The following is a 19,923-nucleotide window of genomic DNA, read 5'->3' on the forward strand; positions in this document are numbered from 1 at the left end:
TGTCCTCGAACTGAAGAGGTTCACCGGCCTCTGCCTCCTGAGTGCTGGGATTCAAGGTGTGTGTCACCACTGCTGGGCTGTCACTACAATTTTATGTGTGTGTTGCGAATCTGAACGTGGGTCCTTATGCTTGCATGTCAGGAATTCTGTCCACTGGTCATCTCTCTAGCCGTTCTGTTTTCTTTACTTGGTTTTGTTGTTTTGAGACAGTATCTCTAGTCCAGGCTGGCCTGGAACTTGTGATTTCCCAGCCTCAGACTCCTGTGTGCTGGGATTACAGGCTTCCACCATCATGTTCTGCCTTCCATTATTTTTCTTTCTTTTTTGTATGTTTTTGTTTTTATATAAAGTCACATTATGTAGCCCTCGCTGTCCTGGAACTCACAACGTAGATCCGGCTAACCTCGAACTCATAGAGATCCGCCTGCTTCTGCTTTAACACATTCCCCCAAATTTAAGTGGTTCCTCAGATCTCTCCGCCCTGTGAGGTGAAAGGCAGGCCTTTGCGCTATTTTATCCTAACATGAGCAAACGAGCTAGGAGCAGCTGAACCTCCGACCAACAAGGCAAAGCCTGGCCAGCCAGGTTTTACAACGCCTAGCAACCGTTGCCACGACAATTCAAGCCTGCTCTCGCCAAAAGAAAGCGGTTCCTTCTGCAACCCCGGAAGCACCGGGAGGTCTCCCAGCTTTCTACCGTGCTCTATCCCGAAATGCAATGGGGCTCGCGTTGTCAAGTAACCGTCTTTAGGGTGGTTATAAAACTGCCTAAGTTTTCACGCTGGTTTAAAGCTCGTCTATATGGGTTGGCAAATAAGAAAAGTATATAAAGAACGACCCCAATGATTGAGCTTTATAAAGTTTGGTCATAAATAAAGAGGTCAAATGCCCAACTTTCTCTGCACTCTCACAGGCACATTTTTGGACAGCCCTGAGCTGGCGGGGTGGGGTCCTTCGGGGTCCTAGGCAGGGCACGTGCGGGAGGAAGTGGCTCTGCCTGTCCGCGCGGCTTTCGGGGGTTTCTCAACGTGGAGCTATGGGAGGTCTGGAGAAGAAGAAGGTGAGTGGGTTACTGGGATGGTAGGACCTCAGACTTGTCGCTTTCCCTCCCCGCTGGGGACCGAGAGGTCAGAGACGGCCGCCGGAGCGGAACTGCGCGCAGGCCCCTGGAAGCCGGGGGGAGCTGTGATGTGCTTTCTCTGGAAGGAATTGTGAAGACGGGCAGAGCGGCCAGACAACAGTTAAAGAGTGATCCACAGGACGTAGAGTTCATCATTAAGACTTAGGGCTTTTTCAGTTGAGCCAAGCCTGGTCCTAGGTACTGGGGATTGAGAAGTAAGCAATCACATGTGGGCGCCGCTTTCCCGGAGTCACTTTTCCCGTTGGACAAAAATAACCAGATAAAGTCCGCAAGGATTGCTAAGTGCGCTCTAAGGGAACTAACGAGGAGCAGTAAAGTGCAGAGTAACAGCAGACACTTAATCCGATTAGTGTTGTCTTGGAGGTTCTCTTCTGACATAGCATTTCAGTGGAAATCTGGACTGTCGGAACACTTCAGATGGGTGTGGGGCGTGGAAGTGCGCGGGAAGCGGGGCGGTCCTCAACATTCCTCGCCGAGAAATTCTCGGCACTCGGATAAAGAGGAGACTTTAATCAGCGTGCAGCTGTAACCTCCAGCCGTAGCTTAAAGAGGCCCAGGCTCCTGCAGAAGTTTTTCATATATAGGGTTAGGCATTGTCACAGTCTTGTGACTGTTTTAGGGTGGTCTTTTTCTTCTTATACCAAAGGAGACTTTTCTCAGAGGTAAGCAAGTTTACAGAAACTGAAAATTGCAGGTTTCTGGCTAAGACAGTTATCTTTAGCAAACAGAACTTGCTGTCCGAGTGGGTATTGGTGGAAAGCAGATGTATACCTTTTTCAGAAACACGGGAAAAGGGTGAGCAGGTTTACCAAAGCAGAAGTCAGTAGTTCAGTTTCAGCTCTGTTGACTCAGAAAAGAGACAGTTTTTGTTTCGTTTTGGGTTTTTGTTTGTTTGTTTGGTTTGTTGGTGTTTTTATTTATTTACTTATTTTTTGGTTTTTCAAGCAGGGTTTCTCTGTGTAGCCCTGGCTGTCCTGGAACTCACTCTATAGACCAGGCTGGATCTCACAGAGATCTGCCTGCCCCTGCTTCCCGCATGCTGGGATTAAAGGCGTGCCACCACCACCTGGCGAGACAGAGTTTCTTATTTCTATGTAACCTATGTTTCCTAAGTAAGCTTGTTAATCATAATGTGAAAGCTTGCTATTTTCCTTTTCTCCTTCAGACGTACTTAGCAAGGAAACTGCAGTGGACACTAAATGCCAAGGCCGGTAGGTCGGAAAGGCTGGCAGTGTGCAGGGTCTAGGACAGTAGGTAGCAAAGGCTGACAGTGTGCAGGGTCGAGGCCAGTAAGTAGGAAAGGCTGGCAGTGTGGAGGGTCAAGGCCAGTAGGTAGGAAAGGCTGGCAGTGTGCAGGTCAGGTCAAGGCCAGTAGGTAGGAAAGACTGGCAGCGGGCAGGGTCAAGGACAGTAGGTAGGAAAGGACAATAGGTAGGAAAGGCTGGCAGCGGGCAGGGTTGTAGAAAGACATCAATGTGGCTGTGATACAGTGAATAAACGCTCTGCCATCTAGGTGATGTTGAGGGCCTGTGTCTCGTAAGGCTTAGGATGCTTCTGAGTGGAGAAGACAACTAAAGAAGATGACCTGAGCTATTCTTGCTTCTGATGGAGAATGCCTGGGCATGACTTCAGGATGGGGATAAGGAAGATGAGATGGGCTCAAGTCTTTCCTCTGGCTTGCAAGTTTCTGATCCAGTCGGTTTCGTTGTTATTTTTAGAGGCTATAATATAATTGCATTATTTCCCCCTTCCCTTTCTTTCCCTCCAAACTTTCCACATACTCCCACTGGCTCTCTTTCAAAATTATGATCCCCCCTCCTTTTTTTTATTAATTGTTGGTACATACATATATGTATGTACATGCATGTTTTCGAGGCTGACCATTTGGTATTGGGTAGCCGACTGGTGTCTCTTCCCTGGGGAAGACTATTTCTCCCACTCACAGCATTCCTTAGTTTCATGTTATGTAGGGTTGAGGTCTCTTGGGCTTTCTTCTATCCACATTAGCAAGTGTGTTGTCCTTGTTCAGCTCATATTTGGGCATGTTGGTGAGACTTACGGGTATAGCTTCTGACATTCCTAGGAGACACAATCTCAGCAAACGCCCTGATCCTCTGGCTCTCGAAACTTTTCCATACCTTCTTCCACAATGATCCCTGAGCCTTAGGTGTGGGACTTGCTTTGTAATGTATCCATTGGGATTGAGCTCCACAACTGCATTTTGATTGGTTGTGGATTTCTGTAATGGTCTCTGTTGGAAAGAAGTTTCTTTGATGAGAGGTGAGGCTTACACTTACCTGTGGGTGTTTAGAATGTGGTTAGGGATTATGCTGGTTTAGGAAAGTTGCAGTTTTAGGTTCTTGTCAGGATTGGTGACTTTACCAGCCCTGAGTAGTTGGCATGATTTCCCTAGGTTAGAGGGTCTTAGGTCCAATTGTAAAACTGTTGGTTCCTGCCATGGTATTCATGCCCACTACTGTACCCTTGAGGTTATCATGCCATGGTGATTGTTATGGTTCATAGATAGCATAGCTGGATGGGATTGTTGGTTGCTTCCCTCCTTTGGAAGCTGGCATGGCTCCTTCTGGTGCCATGAAAGCTAGTCCTCAGGGAGAGGCTTTCGGGTCAGTGTCAGCTCAGTGTCAGCTCAGTGTCAGCTCAGGGGCCTCGGATCCCTGCATCTGAAGTGGGTGGTGTTTTCAGCAATGAGAACTTAGTTCCATCTCACGTGAGTAACCAAGGGCAACAGCAATAGCCTGTAATGTTTTGGAAGTCTCTTGAACAACACTGACCAACAACTCCAAAGGAGGCTTCCCATGCCTGGGGTTGGGGTTTTTGTTAGGTGGTCTTTGACTCTTGGAGGGAGCATTGTCAGGCCAGATGAGAGAATTTCATTTAAATGATAGATGTATATTTATAGACAAGCTTAATCTGTGTTATTGGTTTGTTTGTAAACAGATAATTAATAGTGTGATCCCTTAGGACTTTTTCAGACCTCCTTACTGTTATTTTACCCTCCTCACTCCTGTATCTGTCTCCTGCCCCCGAATTAGAACTCCTCCCTGTTTGTCCAGTTTACCTGTGTCTGATCACTCGTTCCCTGATGTCCCCCTGTTGTGCACCGCATGCACCACCCGATGGTCCCTTTTACTTACTTTCCTGGTTTCTGCAGTTACTCGGGGATCTGTCCTCACATCTGAAGGTGTGGGGCCAGGGGCCTCCGATGAGAGAGAACATGTGATGTTCATCTTTCTGGGTCTGGGTTGCCTCACTCCGTGTGTTTCATTTATTTGTTTATTTAAGTTCCATCCATTTCTCAGGCTAGACCCTGAAGAAGGATCCCAATTTGTTTTTAACACATTTTTTTGGGGGGGGGGGTGTTTTTTTGTTTGTTTGTTTTGTTTTTTCGAGACAGGGTTTCTCTGTGTAGCTTTGCACCTTTCCTGGATCTCACTCTGTAGCCCAGGCTGGCCTCGAACTCACAGAGATCTACCTGCCTTTGCCTCCCGAGTGCTGGGATTAAAGGCGTGCGCCACCACTGCCCTTAACACACTCTTAATCATCCAGTAAGTGCTAGCCATTTGGAGCTACAAATTATAAGAAGGAAAACCTGACTCTGGAGGCAGAGGCAGGCAGATCTCCATGAGTTTGAGGCTAGCCTGGTCTACATTGTAAATTCTAGACCAGCCAACATAGTGAGGCTTTGTCTCAAAATAAAAAAGGGAAACCTGCCTTTGAGTTGCAGGTGGAGATGTCTCAGCAAGCCGTTACACTCTTTATACTGGGTTCCAGAACGATTTTGACATTTGAGGCCAAATTATTTGTTGTGGGAAGGGCTTGTCTTTATGCAGTGTAAGGTGTTTAGCAAAGTGTGCTGTCCAACACATACACCCTAATTCAAAAAGTTAAATCACCATGTGAACTAGTTTTCATGTTTAAAATGGCAGTGCACAGTAACAAGAGATACACGTAAAACAAAACAAAAAACAGGAGATACACGTGGCCCAGGAAAGTGGGAAACATTTTGCTTTTCAGCATTGGAGTTAGTGGTAGACAGGGTCTCCCTGTCTACCACAGGCTGGCCTGAAACTCATGTTCCTCCTGGTTCTACTTTCTGAGTACTGGGATTATAGGAGTTTACCACCATGGCTGGCTCAGTGGGAAACACTTTCCTTTTTTTACATTTCCTTAACTTTGTGTGTATGTGTGTGTGCCCCCAAGAAGCACAGGGCACGTGTGGAGGTCAGAGGACAACTTGCAGGAGTCAGTTCTCTCCTTCCACTGTATGTGGCCACCAGGATTGGTTGGTGACAAGTGCTTTACCTGCCGAGCCACTGGCCTTAGTGGAAAACACTTGTAATGAAAACTGTAAAGCTCTTCTTTGGCTCCCCCAAGACTTAGCTTAGGCCTGTTCCCAGTAGTCAGTGGATGTCTACAGGGAAGGGTGCGTAGCGTGTTTTTGTGGCTGTGGGTTGTTTATAACATAGGTAGTTGAGGGGGCTCTGACTCTTTAGAGCTGGACCTGGGTTCAGAAGATCCTGCTGTCTCACTACAGAGGAAGATCTTATTTAGAGTGGACACAGGTGCTTAGTGTTTCAGGCTATTTGGCATAGGATGCCGCTTCTCTCTAGCAATGATGTGAATGAGGGGCAGCGTCTTAACAGAATAGACATCCAGATGATTGGACAAGACAACTTGCTTCTTGGAGGGAAGTAGAAACCAGGCCTCTTGTCTTTCTCATCCTCATAACATCTAGCTTAATGCTTTGAACATAGTTGCTGTCTGGTGAATGAAAGGGGTTGGCGGGAGTGTGATGGGGGGGGGAATGGTGTGTGGTTCAGGACAAGCATTTTCAGTTAGAGTAATATCACCCCTGATTGAAGAAAAAAAATGGCTAGGGGGTACCTCAAATGTTACAGTAGACTTCATCTACTTCCCAAGGAACACACTGTACTCTCTAAGTCTGTAGTATTAACATTTGGTTCGGCTGTGGGGAGGAAGGTATGAATAGCTGCTTGTGGGGCCATATGAGAAGGCTAGTGGTGATGAGGGGATTCAAAAGGGGCAAATAAGGTTATGAACACAGGGTTAGTTAGGCATCCGGGTTCTGGACTCAGGCCTGGCTTTGGAGACCCAACCGCAGCTGTTAAGGTGTGTAGCTTGAATGGGCTGTTGCACTGAGCTTGTTTCTCAGCTGAAAAATGGGCACTCTGATGGCACTTATTCCACAGGCTTAAATTGTAGGTTCACTAACTATATTGGACAGGATGTCGAGCTGGTGCTCAGTACTTGAAGACCCCAGCATCATGCGGAGCTCCTTTGGGCAGGTCATCTCACCCCCTACAGCAGTCCCCATCCCGGAGATAGGCCGCCTGCCCAGTTAGCTCTTCTAGAATTCACTTTCCCAGCTGGATGTCACTCACTGCAGTATCACTAACAGAATTGTTTGTTTTCCTCCCTAAGTATGAACGAGGCTCTGCCACCAATTATATCACCCGAAACAAAGCCCGGAAGAAGCTGCAGCTGAGCCTGCCTGATTTCAGGTGAGGTTGGAGAGGAGCAGCCTGGGGTCGGCTGGGAGCCTGGGTGATGAAACAAGGGCGCAGTGAAAACGTACTTGAGCCATCCTAGCCTTCCTGTGATATTCCTCCTCCTCCTCACCTCGCTCTGCTAGTGAGCTGTGCTTTGCCAGATGTGGTCTGAGAACTGGCTCTTCAGGTTGGGCTGCTGGATGTTTGCACTCTACCTTCTCCCTTCTGACAGAGTCCTACAGAGTCCTTCCTGAGTCCTTTAGCTGGGGACTCTCCTTGTTGAGTCAAGTCCAGATGTCTCTGCAGTCTGTGGGTCCTTCTGTCAGGCTAATCCTGACCTCTGCAACCTCCCCTCTCTGTGTGTGTTCGGTTGGGGGGTGGGGTGGGGTGGTTACAGGCTTTTGTTGTTGTTTTCGACAGAATTTTTTGGTTGTTTGCTTGTGTTTTTGTTTGTTTCCTGTAGAACTGGGCCTTGAACCAAGGGCCTCACACATGCTACTCAAGCACTCTGCCACTGAGCTGTATCCCCAAGCCTGTTTTTTCTACTTGTTTGAGACAAACTCACTCCCATAGTCCCGACTAGCATCAGACTTCTGCTCCTCCTGCCTCAGCCTCCTGGGTGGCAGGAGAACAAGTGAGCTGAATCACCATGCTTGGCCATCTCTCTTCTTAGAATGGTCAACCCCTCTGCCTTCTATATGTTTGAAATGTTGACTTCTCGGTATGGCATTTCCTGGTTTAGGTGCCTGCCAACCTTTGTCAGTGTCCTGTCTGCTTCCACTGAAGTGCCTGGGACAGTCTGCTTGTACTGTGTGTTGAGGAACTTGTGACCATCAGACTCACTCACTTGAGAGGTCCCTAAGCACAGACTCCCATGCTTCCTGGTCACTCTTGCTTTCTAGGTGCAGCTGTGGCCGGTGTTTTCCCCTTTGCTAGTTTAATAGGTGGCTTATCTTCCAGGCGGCTGTGCATCCTGAAAGGCATTTATCCCCATGAGCCCAAGCATAAGAAGAAAGTGAACAAGGGTTCCACAGCAGCCCGAACATTTTACCTTATCAAAGATATTAAATTCCTCCTCCATGAGCCCATCGTCAACAAGTTCCGAGAGTACAAGGTGAGGCCTGGGGTCTTGTGTTCGCAGCTTTGTAACTTACCGACCCTAGACAAGTTGCTGATCCACTTGGAGGGCCAGTCCTGGGGGGAGAGGGGAGGTCATCCTACCCCAAAAGGATGTCTCCAGGGCTCAGTGAGATTGCCTGCCTACAAATCATTTGCACAGGACCTGCATATAATTGTTAGCCAATCCTGCCCTCCTCCCCAGATTATTATTTTTTGCCCCCAAAGCAAAAATGGTACCATTTCAGGGCTTTTTGGTACCTTTTGTGCTCCCAAGCCCTCCTAGTCTAGCTCTTTGTGGGATTGCTCCCAGGACTCCTGGGATTCAGTTCCATATATAGAGAAACATTAATGCTTGAATGCCACAGGGACAGCAGAAACCTATTTCCACTGTGTGCAGAGAGTGGAAAGTAGACTAATTGCAATTAAACTGCTGCCTCTTGGCCCCTCTGGCTGGAAACAGGGTTCTCTGAGGAGTGGGCGCCACCTGGTGGCCAGCAGAAGACTGGGCAGCAGCTGGGACTGGGTTTTGCAGCTACATCAAGCAGTGCTACAAGTGGGCAAGCAGTGGGAAATGTGTCCAAGACGTGCTGTTTTTAATTCCACATACTTTTTAGGTTTCTGAGGAGCCCTGGGACTGGGTTTGAACAACTCTTGGGAGGAAAAACATCTGTCGGTTTGGAAGATGTGGCTTTATAGTTTATCTCAGTTGTTTTTTTGTTTGTTTGTTTGTTTGTTTGTTTGTTTTTCTGTGTAGCCTGTTTTCCACAGATGTGAACAAGTGGTTTTGGGTACTGCCGAAAGCCCTTCCAGCCATGATCTGCCTCAGTGCAGAACAGCTATGCCTTCTCTTCCTAGGTAGAATGTGGTGTCAGCACATCCATGCATCATCAGAGGGGCCCTGGGCCACCTCTGGTCATTGTCATGGGTCTGAGGCTCCATGGAATTGGCTGTTTGGCAAATCTTGGGCTGAGGGGCCTGATGGCCCAGACAAATAGCTGTTAGCAGTTTCAGAAGACCCTGAGAGACCCTGTCCTGTGTATCCCCTCTCCATGGAGGAGATGCTCGTAAGCCCTTGCCAGAGCATCATTGCTCCCTCTTCCAGGTGTTTGTTCGGAAGCTCCGCAAAGCCTATGGGAAGAGCGAGTGGAATGCTGTGGAGCGCCTGAAGGACAATAAACCCAGCTACAAGCTTGACCACATTGTCAAGGAGCGGTAAGTCAACGCTCCTCAGTGATGCAGTTGCTGCTGAGTGTTGTCCTAGTGCTGGGGATACATTGGGGACAAGACCAAGACTGGACTGACAGAGTGCATGTCCTTTTAGAGGAGGCAGACCAAAAACCAAGCTAGCAGATCGGTGTCATGATTCTCAGGTGCACTGGGTACAGGAAAGGTTGTAAGGCAGTGTGTAGAGAACTGGGGTGTGTGCTAGGGTTACATTGATTACATTCCCAGAGATGCCTCTGGAAAATGACCTGTTTCAGCCAGCCAGGAATGCACATTATGAGCGAGACAGCAGCAAGTTCAGAGTCCCCATGGTAGAAGAGCCTGAGCCACGAGTTCCCACACTACAGACATACTTCTGGTCTTGACTGTTCCTCATTCAACCTTCTCAGAAAGTTCCTCCCCTTTGCTGGCTATTCAGTGATTCTTGCCTCTTCAGAGAATTTGACAAATGCCTGAAGATCCTTGTAGTTTCCACAGTCTGGATGAAATGTGTTTGTTATCTGCTGGATAGAAGCCAGCATTGCTACTAAATATTCTTCAGTGTTCATAATAGTTCCCACAACGCAGAACACTTGGGCCTAGAACTGATCAAGTGTAGAACCCCTAGGCTAGTATCTCCATTCTATGGAATGATGGCCTAGGCATGCCCAGTTCCAGAATGATGGGGCATGGCTTCTTTCCTGGGATATGGAAGGCCTTGGCCTGGGAGATAACAGTTGGTATCGTAAGCTGGGTGGCCAGAGGACAGGGACAACTCTGATCAAGTACACATCACTCCCAAACATTTTGGTAGCAACTGTCCTATCTGTGACACAGCTATTATATAGACAAGGTGGGAAAAGAAAAAGAAAACCAAGCACCTGGATTCATGGACAAAGCAAATAGCATCTGGTCTCCTCAACCAGAGCCAAAGCTTAGGGAAAACCAAGAAGTCCAAAAGAGACATATACTTGTCCTACAAAGTAGAAAGTTAGGAAACTGAGGCACCAAGCAGACTGAGGGAGGTTCTTGCCTCTGCCTCGGGAACCTAGACAGCTGTCCCTTCATCTGCTGGGTCCCTGCTAGGTCTTCCCTTCATCTTAGCCTGGTTTTGAAGACCTGGCAGATCTGTCAACTCAGTTGCAGTAAAACAGGCCTGGGACCTTGACCATTTGTTGTCCTGTGTCCTTCAGAGCCCTTTATGACATGGTAGATCATCATCACCCTTTTTGTTTTTCAAGACAGGATTTCTCTGGGTAGCTCTGGCTGTCCTAGAACTCTCCCTAGACCAGGCTGGCCTAGAAATCCACCTGCCTCTCTTCCTGAGTGCTGGGGTTAAAGGCGTGTGCCACCACTGCTCTACCCTCTTTTTTTGTTTTTGTTTTTTGTTTTGTGTTTTTTCGAGACAGGTTTCTCTGTGTATCCCTGGCTGTCCCAGAACTTGCTATGTAGACCAGGCTGGCCACAGAGACTAGCAACTCACAGAGATCCGCCTCCCTCTGCCTCCTGGGTGCTAGGATTAAAGGCATATGCCACCACCACCCAGATTTTTTATGGTTTTTTGACACCTATAGCTCTGACTGTCCTAGAATTCACTATGTAGACCAGGCTAGCCTCAAACTCCCAGAGATCATCCTCCTTCTGCCTCCCAGATGCTGGGATTAAAGGTGTGTGTCACCGCTCCTGGCAGACCCTTTTCCTCAAATGAAGCTTCCTGGAATGTGGTTCAGACGCTACAACTCTAGGGCAGCCTGGCTTGAGGAGGGGACTGGAAGCCCTGTAGATTGACTATACTCAGGGTGTGTTTAGAGCCACAAGAGGTAGGTGGATGGGTGGCTTGGTTTGGTTGATTTTGGTTTGATTGTGACATAGGGTAGATCTGTAGATGACCTGTAACTCATGATCCTCCTGCCCCCACCTCCCAAGTGCGAGGATTACAGGTATGTACCACTATATCTGATTAAAGATACCCTATTTTAAGTCAGCAAATTTTGTTCAGCAGTGTCATTTTCTAGATGAAGCTGGAGCTAGAGAAGGCCTACTGACCCAGTTAGGGTCACAGCTCAGAATGGGCTAGAGTCCAGGTGTCAAGACTTGTGGTTCAGTGTCTCTGTCCCACACTTCTGTCCCCCTGTGTGTAAACTATCAAAGCAGTGACAGCTCTTCCCAGGTGACACTTTGTCTGCTCCCTCCTTTACTGTGGGTTTCCCGGAAATGCGTTCTCACTCTACAGAGTCCTAGTGCCAACGTTTCGCAGTGGTTCTGTCAGTTACACGGATCTGGATGGTGAGAAATAGGAAGACGAGGCCCACTCAGGTGACCTGTAGGCAAGCCCAGGCGTAGGGGCTGCTGGGGACGCAGCCCCACTCGTCTTCCTGGCCCAGTAGGCCAGCTTCCCAGTTTTCCCTTTTTCGTCGTGGGCCTTTGAAGATTCCACTTTCAAAGAGAGTCAGGGAGCCACCAGCTTGGTGTCCCCTCATTCACAACAAGGTAACAAGTAGTTGAGGCTTCTGTGAGGTGTCTTGAGGTCATCAGAGTTCACTGGGACATCGTGGTTCTTCCGTGGCTGTAGGACTGTTTCCAGGTGCATGTGCCAACTGTGGGGAAGTTGTTGCTGCCACCAGGTCAGGAAGTAGCTGTGGCAGTGCCTGACTTGGGTGTCAGGGTCTCTGGGGTAGCTACTGGGGAGAGGCAAAGTGGGTAGAGACAGAATGGGCTCACAAGCACTGCCCTCGCCACCTTATAGGTACCCCACATTTATCGATGCTCTGAGGGATCTTGATGATGCCCTGTCAATGTGCTTCCTCTTCTCCACCTTCCCACGGACCGGCAAGTGCCATGTGCAAACCATCCAGCTGTGTCGGCGGCTTACTGTGGAGTTCCTGCACTACGTCATTGCTGCCCGAGCCCTGCGCAAGGTGAGCTAAGGCTCTCCTGGGGATCCCTGGTCCTCTCCTGTCACCCTGTCACCCCTTGGTTTTCATACTGTCATCCCCTAACCTCCCTCCAGGTCTTCCTGTCCATCAAAGGCATTTACTATCAGGCTGAGGTGCTGGGGCAGCCCATCGTATGGATTGCACCCTATGCTTTCTCCCATGATGTAAGTGTGCCTTTTGGGGGTGCCTTGTGCTGGTTGGTGTGGGTCAGGTGCTGTCTTTGGAGTCAGCCCTTGCTGGGTTCCTGATTCTTGGCCGCTGTGCAGAGGTGGGGTGAGGGGAAGGGTAGGGCATGTGCTTTACAACCCAGTCGGTCAATAGTGCTGGATCAGGCACAGAATTCTCAGTGTCGTGTGTACACTCAGACCCATAGGCTAATCCTTACTAAGCTTGCCTGCCTCCAGCACTTCTGCTAGAGTGCTGGTTCCCAATCTTCCTAATGCTGCAACCCCTTAATACAGTTCCGTGTGTTGTGGTGCCTCCCAACCATAGAATTATTTGTCACTACTTCATAACTGTCATTTTGCTACTGTTATGAATCACAATGTAAGTATCTGATGTGCAGATGGTCTTAGGTGACTCACAGGTTAAGAACCACTGTGCTAGGTGATCTTGAACATGTTCCTTCACCTTTCTGCATCAGTAAATAACTCGTTCCCATCTTCTCAGCCTCGCCATGAGGACTTGAGGGAAAAGAAGTCTTTTAAGGGACGTGGTTGAATGGGCAGTGCGGACAGCTCTGGGGGCTGTGTGTGCCCAGTGTTTTGTACAGTTACCACCTGGATCAAGAGCCCAGCCCCCCTCTCAGACCCACTGGGGTCCCTGTTCCCACTCTGCCATTGGCATACCACAACAAAACTGCTTCACTCCTGTCTCCTCTCGGCTCCATCCTCCCCATAGCCTGGAACAGAGGGCGACTCCAGGGGAGGGAGCACGGGAGAGGCACTTAGCACATGGCACTGACTTTTACTGGCTTCTCTTGAAGAGCTTGGGATTGTTCCAGGGCCCTGCTAAGAGGAGTTTGGTTTTGCTTTCCATGGAAGCCTTGTTAGTTCCCAGTCCCCCAGAAGGTCAGCCCTAGCTGGGCTTGCCCTCCGCATTGTCTGTCTGTGGGCTGTACTTGATCTCCCTTCCTGCTTGTTCATTACGCAGGAATTGGTACCTTGCCTAGAGAACAGCTGTCAGAGTGAGCTGAGGTTCTGTGCTCCTTGGGCTGCAGGGGGTGCCCGAGGCTAGAACCTGCCATGTCCGTGGTGTACCGGTAATGGGGCTTCTGTCTGTGGACAAGAGGTGGCCTTGGAGCTCAGCAGTCCCTTTTCCAGTTCCTTGAGGCATGCTTGGGGAGCCATGGTGCATGGTCCTTCCTTCCCTGCTCCTCCTCTTCCTTCCTGCCTAACTTCTTTGGCTCTCTCTGTCTTTCCTTCCCTCTGGTGTCGAACCCCCGTGCTTCTCAGACTGCTCTTTGTGTGTCCTTGGGGTGCTGAATAGGGCCCTGTGAGGGCCAGCCTCCACACAGCTGGCCCTGGGGGAAGGGCAGAGCTGCCCATGCCTCCTTCCTCCCAGCTTGCTGCCAACTGCTTCCTCTCAGCAAAGGGTAGTTGTAACAAGGACCCTCATGTGCCCCTGCTCTGGGCAGCCAGTGCTGAGTATACAGCAGTGGGACTTGGGGTAGTAGCAGTGGTGAGGGCAGAGTGTACCTGCTCTGCTCAGTACTGTGGGAAATGAAGTCTGTGCTCAAGTGCCTACCAGAAAAAAGCCTGTCTGGTAGCAAGATGGAGAGCTAATTCAGAGTTATGGGGGTCCCAAGCTGATGGGATGTCGTGATCATTATCAACTTTGACATTTCTTAGAAATGTTTCCCAGTGGTTAGCAGGGCTTGGTGGGGCCCTTGGGTGGGTCTTTGACTTTAGAGGGTGCGACCATTCCAGAGTTGAGACACTTTGGTCCAGTTTGTAGATCAGCTCCTTATGGTAATGACAGAGGTAAGCCATACACTTCCGCCAGCTGAATGGCAGCTTGGAAAGGTGGTCTGCCTCTGCTTCAGCCTACTCCTAGGCCCTAGGCTGGGTCTGAGATAGAAATGCTAAACTCTGAGCCTCATCACACTTCTTCAGGATGTGGCTGGACTGAGTCCTGTTCACTGCTCCATCTAGCCACACCTGGCTTCCCAAGGCACCTTGGTCAGTAGATGTCGTCACCTCTTCTGGGCTGTGGACCATGAGCTGCACACAGGCCTTGCTGGGCTCTGGGAGGGTGCCTCAGTGCTCACAGTGCCCTGAAGTAGATCTCAGGCACATACTGGGTTGGGTGGTAGACGAGGTGTGTGCTCTGTCTAGGTCCCACTGATAACTGAGGGAGGAGTGGGAGAGCCAGGTCTAGGAAGAGGTAGAGTCGGCTGCCATGGAGCACCTTGGACCGGTTCCCCTTCTCTTTATCCTGGCTCCCCTTTACCACATGGGAACCTGGCACTGGCTCCATGTACCCGTAACCTTTGGGGCCTCTGTTCAGAGCCCACCTTGTGCTTAAGATGCCTGTGGGTTTGTGGTCATAACACCTACTTCCACCCCTGTGCTAACAGTGCTGATATGTCTCCTTATACCCCCAGCATCCAACAGATGTGGACTACAGGGTCATGGCCACCTTCACTGAGTTCTATACCACTCTCCTGGGCTTTGTCAACTTCCGCCTCTACCAGTCTCTCAACCTCCACTACCCACCCAAGGTAGAGCCCTGGCACCTTCTCTCCCAGCTTGAATCTAGCCTTCCTATCCTCACTCTGAGGCAAGGGGCTGTAGGTGTCCTCTTCCTTCTTCCCAGCTTGAAGGTCAAGCCCAAGCAGAAACAAAGATCAGTGAGGACACCTATGCCCTGGACTCTGAGAGCTCTATGGAGGTGAGAGGGACTTTGAGGGGCAATGGCCCTACATCATTCTGTCCCGTGAATAGTAGGTGATTTGGCTAGGAGGGTGGTTTATGACTTACCCTTAGAGCCCAGACCCAGATGTGGCCTGGAGCTGTTTTTGCTCCCCACCCTACCCCACACCCAGGTGAGGTTCCCTGCCTGCAAGCAGGCCACCTTGCAGCTCTGCTTCCCGCCTACAGAAACTAGCAGCTCTCAGTGCCAGCCTGGCCCGAGTGGTGGTGCCTACTATAGAGGAGGCTGAGGCCGATGAGTTTCCTGCTGATGGGGTGAGTGAGCACTGTGCTGCCTTCCAGGAATGCACGGGATGGGGCAGGATGCGGGGCGGGACCATCACCTGGAATCTGGGATCTAGAAGGAAGCTGCCAGTCCCTTCCTCTCGGTGGAGCTGGATGGCCTGGTGGTATGAAGCTTGGCCCCTTCCCTGCAGGAGGTGACAGAGCAGGAGGAAGGGCGCAGGAAAGAGCTGGAGGCACAGGAGAGACACAAGAGACTCTTCGAAGGCCTGAAGTTCTTCCTGAACCGAGAGGTGCCCCGTGAAGCACTGTCCTTCATCATCAGGTGGGCAGGCCTTTCGCCAGCTGATGGTTCTGGCTGTCCAGTATTCCAGTCTCCACCCTAGCCTAGAGGCCTGATGAGGGTGTCTCCACTCCTCCCAAAGCAGTATGTGCAGAGCATTCAGGCAGACAGGGGGGCTGCTGTTCTGCCACCAGCTAAGTCCGTCCTGGACCAGGACTGCAGGCGTTAGACCAAACAGGAGGCTCTGGGGTGAGCTCTTCCTAGAAGGGTGGGTTTGTGGGCAGTAGGTCCAGAGAAGTTTCCAGGGCAGGCAGTTCATGCCTAAAAGGCTTACGGGTCTTCCTGTACCTGTAGGAGTTTTGGTGGGGATGTATCCTGGGACAAGTCTTTGTGCATTGGAGCCACCTATGACATCACAGACTCGGGCATCACCCACCAGATTGTTGACCGGCCTGGGCAGCAAACCCCCGTCATTGGCAGGTAGACTCTGAAAGCCCCTGTGAGCCCTTTGGGAGGGGGGTTCCAGCCCTGGTGGTGCAGTGGTCCCTCTGGTTGTTCCTTTGTGACCTGTCTGCTGGCTGCTCTGCACCAGGTACTACATCCAGCCCCAGTGGGTGTTTGACTGTGTGAATGCCCGCCTCCTCCTTCCTGTGGCGGAGTACTTCCCTGGGGTGCAGCTGCCCCCACACCTTTCACCCTTCGTGTCCGAGAAGGAAGGAGATTACATTCCCCCTGAGAAACTGAAGCTACTGGCTCTGCAGCGGGGAGAAGACCCAGGTGAGCTGGGCAAGGATGGGGAGCAGTGTGGACAGGCTTCTGGTGGCCCTGGCCCCTATGCCCAAGCTGGCTCTGTCTCTCCACTTTCCAGCATTTGCAGTGTTAGTCTGTGCTGACCTTTGGAGCAGCTGAGCAGAATGGCCCGGGGTTGTCAGTGTTCGCATGGGTAGCAGGGGTGTTCAGGAGAGGCCGGAGAGTTGTCTTTGAAGGCAGCTCAGCTGGGGCCATCGGGGGAGCATCCTTGAGCTGCCTTTGGAATGCGAAGTCACCTGCTCTCTGTAGGAGACTTGAAAGAGGAAGAGGAGGACGAGGAGGAGGAGGACGAGGAGGACAATGAAGGTGATGGTGATGTTGCGGGGGACAATGAGGAGGAGGAAGATGTGGAAGCGGATTCAGAGAAGGAGGAGGAGGCGCACCTGTCGGCCTTGGAGCAGCAAAGGCTGGAAGGGAAGGTAGGGAAGCACTGCACAAAGCCCTGACTGGGAGGCACCTGCTACCTAGAAGGCCAAGCGCACATGCGGCTGCCTTGTTTCCCCAGAAGCCCCAGGTGGTGGCCGGCACTGTGAAACTGGAGGACAAGCAGCGGCTGGCCCAGGAGGAAGAAAGCGAGGCCAAGCGCCTGGCCATCATGATGATGAAAAAGCGAGAGAAGTACCTCTACCAAAAGATCATGTTTGGCAAACGGCGCAAAATCCGCGAGGTAAGTTCCTGCTCTGATGAGGCCTCCACACGTGCACGGTTGAGCTCCCCGGTCCATTTGGCCAGGCCTGTTTTCTTTGGAGTGTTGTTGGTTTGGTTTGGATTTACACAGCTGGGAATAGAGACCAAGGCCTCCCTCTCCCGCTAGAGTCCTCACCACCCCCATGCCTACCCAGAGCTGTCCTGAGCCTGGGACTAGCCCAGCGGACTCGGGAAGTCTTTCTGAAGCTCCTGGGTGCTTGTTCTGTGTGTTGACGGGGGGTTTCACTTGAGCTTGAGCATTGCTTAGCACTCACAAGTCCCAGGATTTGATCACAGCAGGGGTGGCAGGGGCAGAAAAAACAAAACACAACAAAGCAGTTGTGCACTGAGGCCTCCAGAGTGGCTGGCAGCCTTGCCTTGGGGGGATCCCACCAGGTTCCTCTTAAATAACAGCATGGTAGTCTCTCAGGTCTTTCCATGACATTGTACAGTGTGACCTGTTCCCTGCTGATGGTCATGCTCAGGAAACAGCAGACCTGGCCCAGGAAGGAGTCTCCTCCCTGTGCCCTCTCTGCCAGCTCCCAGTAAAGGTTTGAGTGGTATTGCCTTTTCCTCAGGGGAGCTGGTGGAAGAGTAGGCCTAGATTCCCCAAGCTGGAGATTTGAGACCATGAATTGAGTTATCTGGGCAACAGTGGGGTTCTGTTCTTTCACCCTGAGGTGTGAGTCAGGGTCTTTGGGTATTTGCTTGTTAGCTTTTCTAGAAGCTCCACTGGTAACGGATAGCCCCAGTAAGGGAAGACATCCCTCCCTGCTCACTCTCCATTCTATCCTGAGTTCCTCCTTCCTTCTCACAGGCCAACAAGCTGGCAGAGAAAAGGAAAGCCCATGATGACGCTGTGAGGTCTGAGAAAAAGGCCAAGAGGACAAGGCCTGTGTGAGCTCCGGCTGGCCCTCACTGGGAGGGACATGGCAGAAGCAAGCCAGTGGAACGCATGCCACACACTCGTGCACCAGCCCGGCATCCTCATGCTTTTGGTGGTGTGTGGCCGGCCCTAGCCTCCTATGAAGTTCATGCCAGTGTCTGGACAAAGAGGCCTCTACCCAGCCCAGTTCTTACTCCAGGAATCTGACTGGTAGCCTCATTTTGCTTGGCTTCCCACAGTCTCCTACACAGCTGTGCCCATAATTCTCACGATGCTGTCATGAAATAAGGGTGGGGAGCTCTTATTAAATGGCTGGACTTTTGCAGCCAATTGGGTTCTGTGTTCAGAAGCCTCCCTGGGGTTGGAAAGGAGTCACCTGGACAGACCCAGATGGGCTCAGGCACACTCAGAACTCTGGGTCCAGGGATGCTAGGAAAGACACAAGTTCTGGGCTTGGGTTTCACACTCCCCTGGTCTGGTTCCTGTTTCAGCTAAGGTGCTACTCTGAACCTGCTTCCTCAAGTTAGGGTTTGACATTCTGGAATCTTCCCACAGCTGTGTGCTGAGGGTTCACTTGCCTAGTCATGGTCTATAAACATTAACTGGCTTCTTCACTTCCTGCTGGAGCTCATCAGAAGGTGAAAGAAGGGTCTTAGGGTTCTATTGCTATGGTAAAACACTGACCAAAAGCAAGTTGGGGAGAAAAGGGTTTATTTGGCTTACACTTCCACATTGCTGTTCATTATTGAAGGAAGTCAGGACAGGAACTCAAACAGGACAGGATCCTGGAGGCAGGAGCTGATGCAGAGGCCATGGAGGAGTGCTGCTTACTGGCTTGGCTCTTCATGGCTTGCTCAGCTTGCTTCCTTATAGAACCCAGGACCAGCAGCCCAGGGATGGCTCCACTCACAATGGACTGGTCCCTCCCTCACTGATCACTAATTGAGAAAATGCCTTACAGCTGGATCTCATGGAGGTATTTCTCCAACTGAGGCTCCTTCCTCACTTGTTTCAAGTTGGTACAAAACCAGACAGTACAACTGACCCCTTGTCAACTTGACACACAAACACATCATTAAGCCACAACCCTTCCTTTCTTATTCTTCCCCAAGATCTCACATTGAAAACATAAATAACTTTAAAAGTCCCACCATCTTTACAAATTCAAATACATTAAAATTTCAGTCCCTTTAAAAAAAAAATCTTAAAATTCAAAGTCTCTCAACTGAGGGCTCCAGTAAAATACTTTCCTACTTAGGGGAAAAAAAAGTCAGTGCACAATCAAATCAAAGCAAACCCAAATTCCAACCATCCAGTGTCTGGGTTCCACTCATAATCATCTGGACTCCTCCAGAGGGCTGGGGGACTTCTCCAGCTCCACCCTCTAAGGCACACACACAGTCTTCTAGGCTCTGGATGGCTCCACTCCACTGCTGCTGCTGTGGGTGGTCGTCCCATGGCACTGGCATCTCCAAAATGCTGGAGTCCCTCACTGCACCTGGGCTGTACTTTCACCAGTAGCCCCTCTCAGGCTCTCCTCATGGTGCTAAACTTCAACTTCTCTGCATGATCCCTTCAGTCCTGGGCCTTCAACGGCTGGTGAGGCTGCACCTTCACCAGCGGCCTGTCAGTGCCAAGCCTCAGCTGCACTGCATGACCCCTTCATGTCTTCAAGTCCAACTACCAACAGGTACAACCATGGCCACCTCTGGGACACGGCTTTTCTGTGCCTTCAGGAAACGCTTCCAGAAGATTTTACCAGTGATGCTAGTCTCTTCATTTGGTTGGTTGGTTGGTGTGTGTGTGTGTGTGTGTGTGTGTGTGTGTTGGTTTTTTCGAGATCCCTGACTGTCCTGGAACTCACTCTGTAGACCAGGCTGCAGGCTGTCCTGGAACTCAGAGATTCACCTGCCTTTGCCTCTGTAGTGCTGGGATTAAAGGTGAGTGCTGGGATTAAAAGCATGTGCTGCCTGGGTGGTGGTGGCACACGCCTTTAATCCCAGCACTCGGGAGGCAGAGGCAGGCAGATCTCTGTGAGTTTGAGGCCAGCCTGGTCTACAGAGCGAGATCCAGGAAAGGTGCAAAGCTACACAGAGAAACCCTGTCTCGAAAAACCAATCAATCAATCAATCAATCAATCAATCAATCAATAAAAGCATGTGCCACAACCACT

At 50.6% G+C, this 19,923-nt stretch overlaps 1 protein-coding gene across 1 annotated transcript; it reads left to right on the forward strand.

Moving 5' to 3' along the window:
* The first annotated feature begins 926 nt into the window (after positions 1–926).
* Positions 927–18,085, forward strand: Pes1 (pescadillo ribosomal biogenesis factor 1). The gene is made up of 15 exons (XM_052736343.1): positions 927–1,059; positions 6,604–6,683; positions 7,632–7,785; positions 8,893–9,002; positions 11,740–11,911; positions 12,004–12,093; positions 14,535–14,651; positions 14,747–14,821; positions 15,031–15,117; positions 15,279–15,409; positions 15,722–15,847; positions 15,960–16,144; positions 16,427–16,596; positions 16,683–16,844; positions 17,682–18,085. Exons 1-15 carry the CDS (start codon positions 1,036–1,038, stop codon positions 17,763–17,765), a joined length of 1,767 nt encoding a protein of 588 aa, XP_052592303.1. The 5' UTR covers positions 927–1,035; the 3' UTR covers positions 17,766–18,085.
* The last annotated feature ends 1,838 nt before the right edge of the window (positions 18,086–19,923 follow it).

Source organism: Peromyscus californicus, unplaced genomic scaffold, assembly GCF_007827085.1.
Source record: "Peromyscus californicus insignis strain IS unplaced genomic scaffold, ASM782708v3 Scaffold_13__1_contigs__length_99412109, whole genome shotgun sequence".
Lineage (NCBI taxonomy): Eukaryota > Metazoa > Chordata > Mammalia > Rodentia > Cricetidae > Peromyscus > Peromyscus californicus.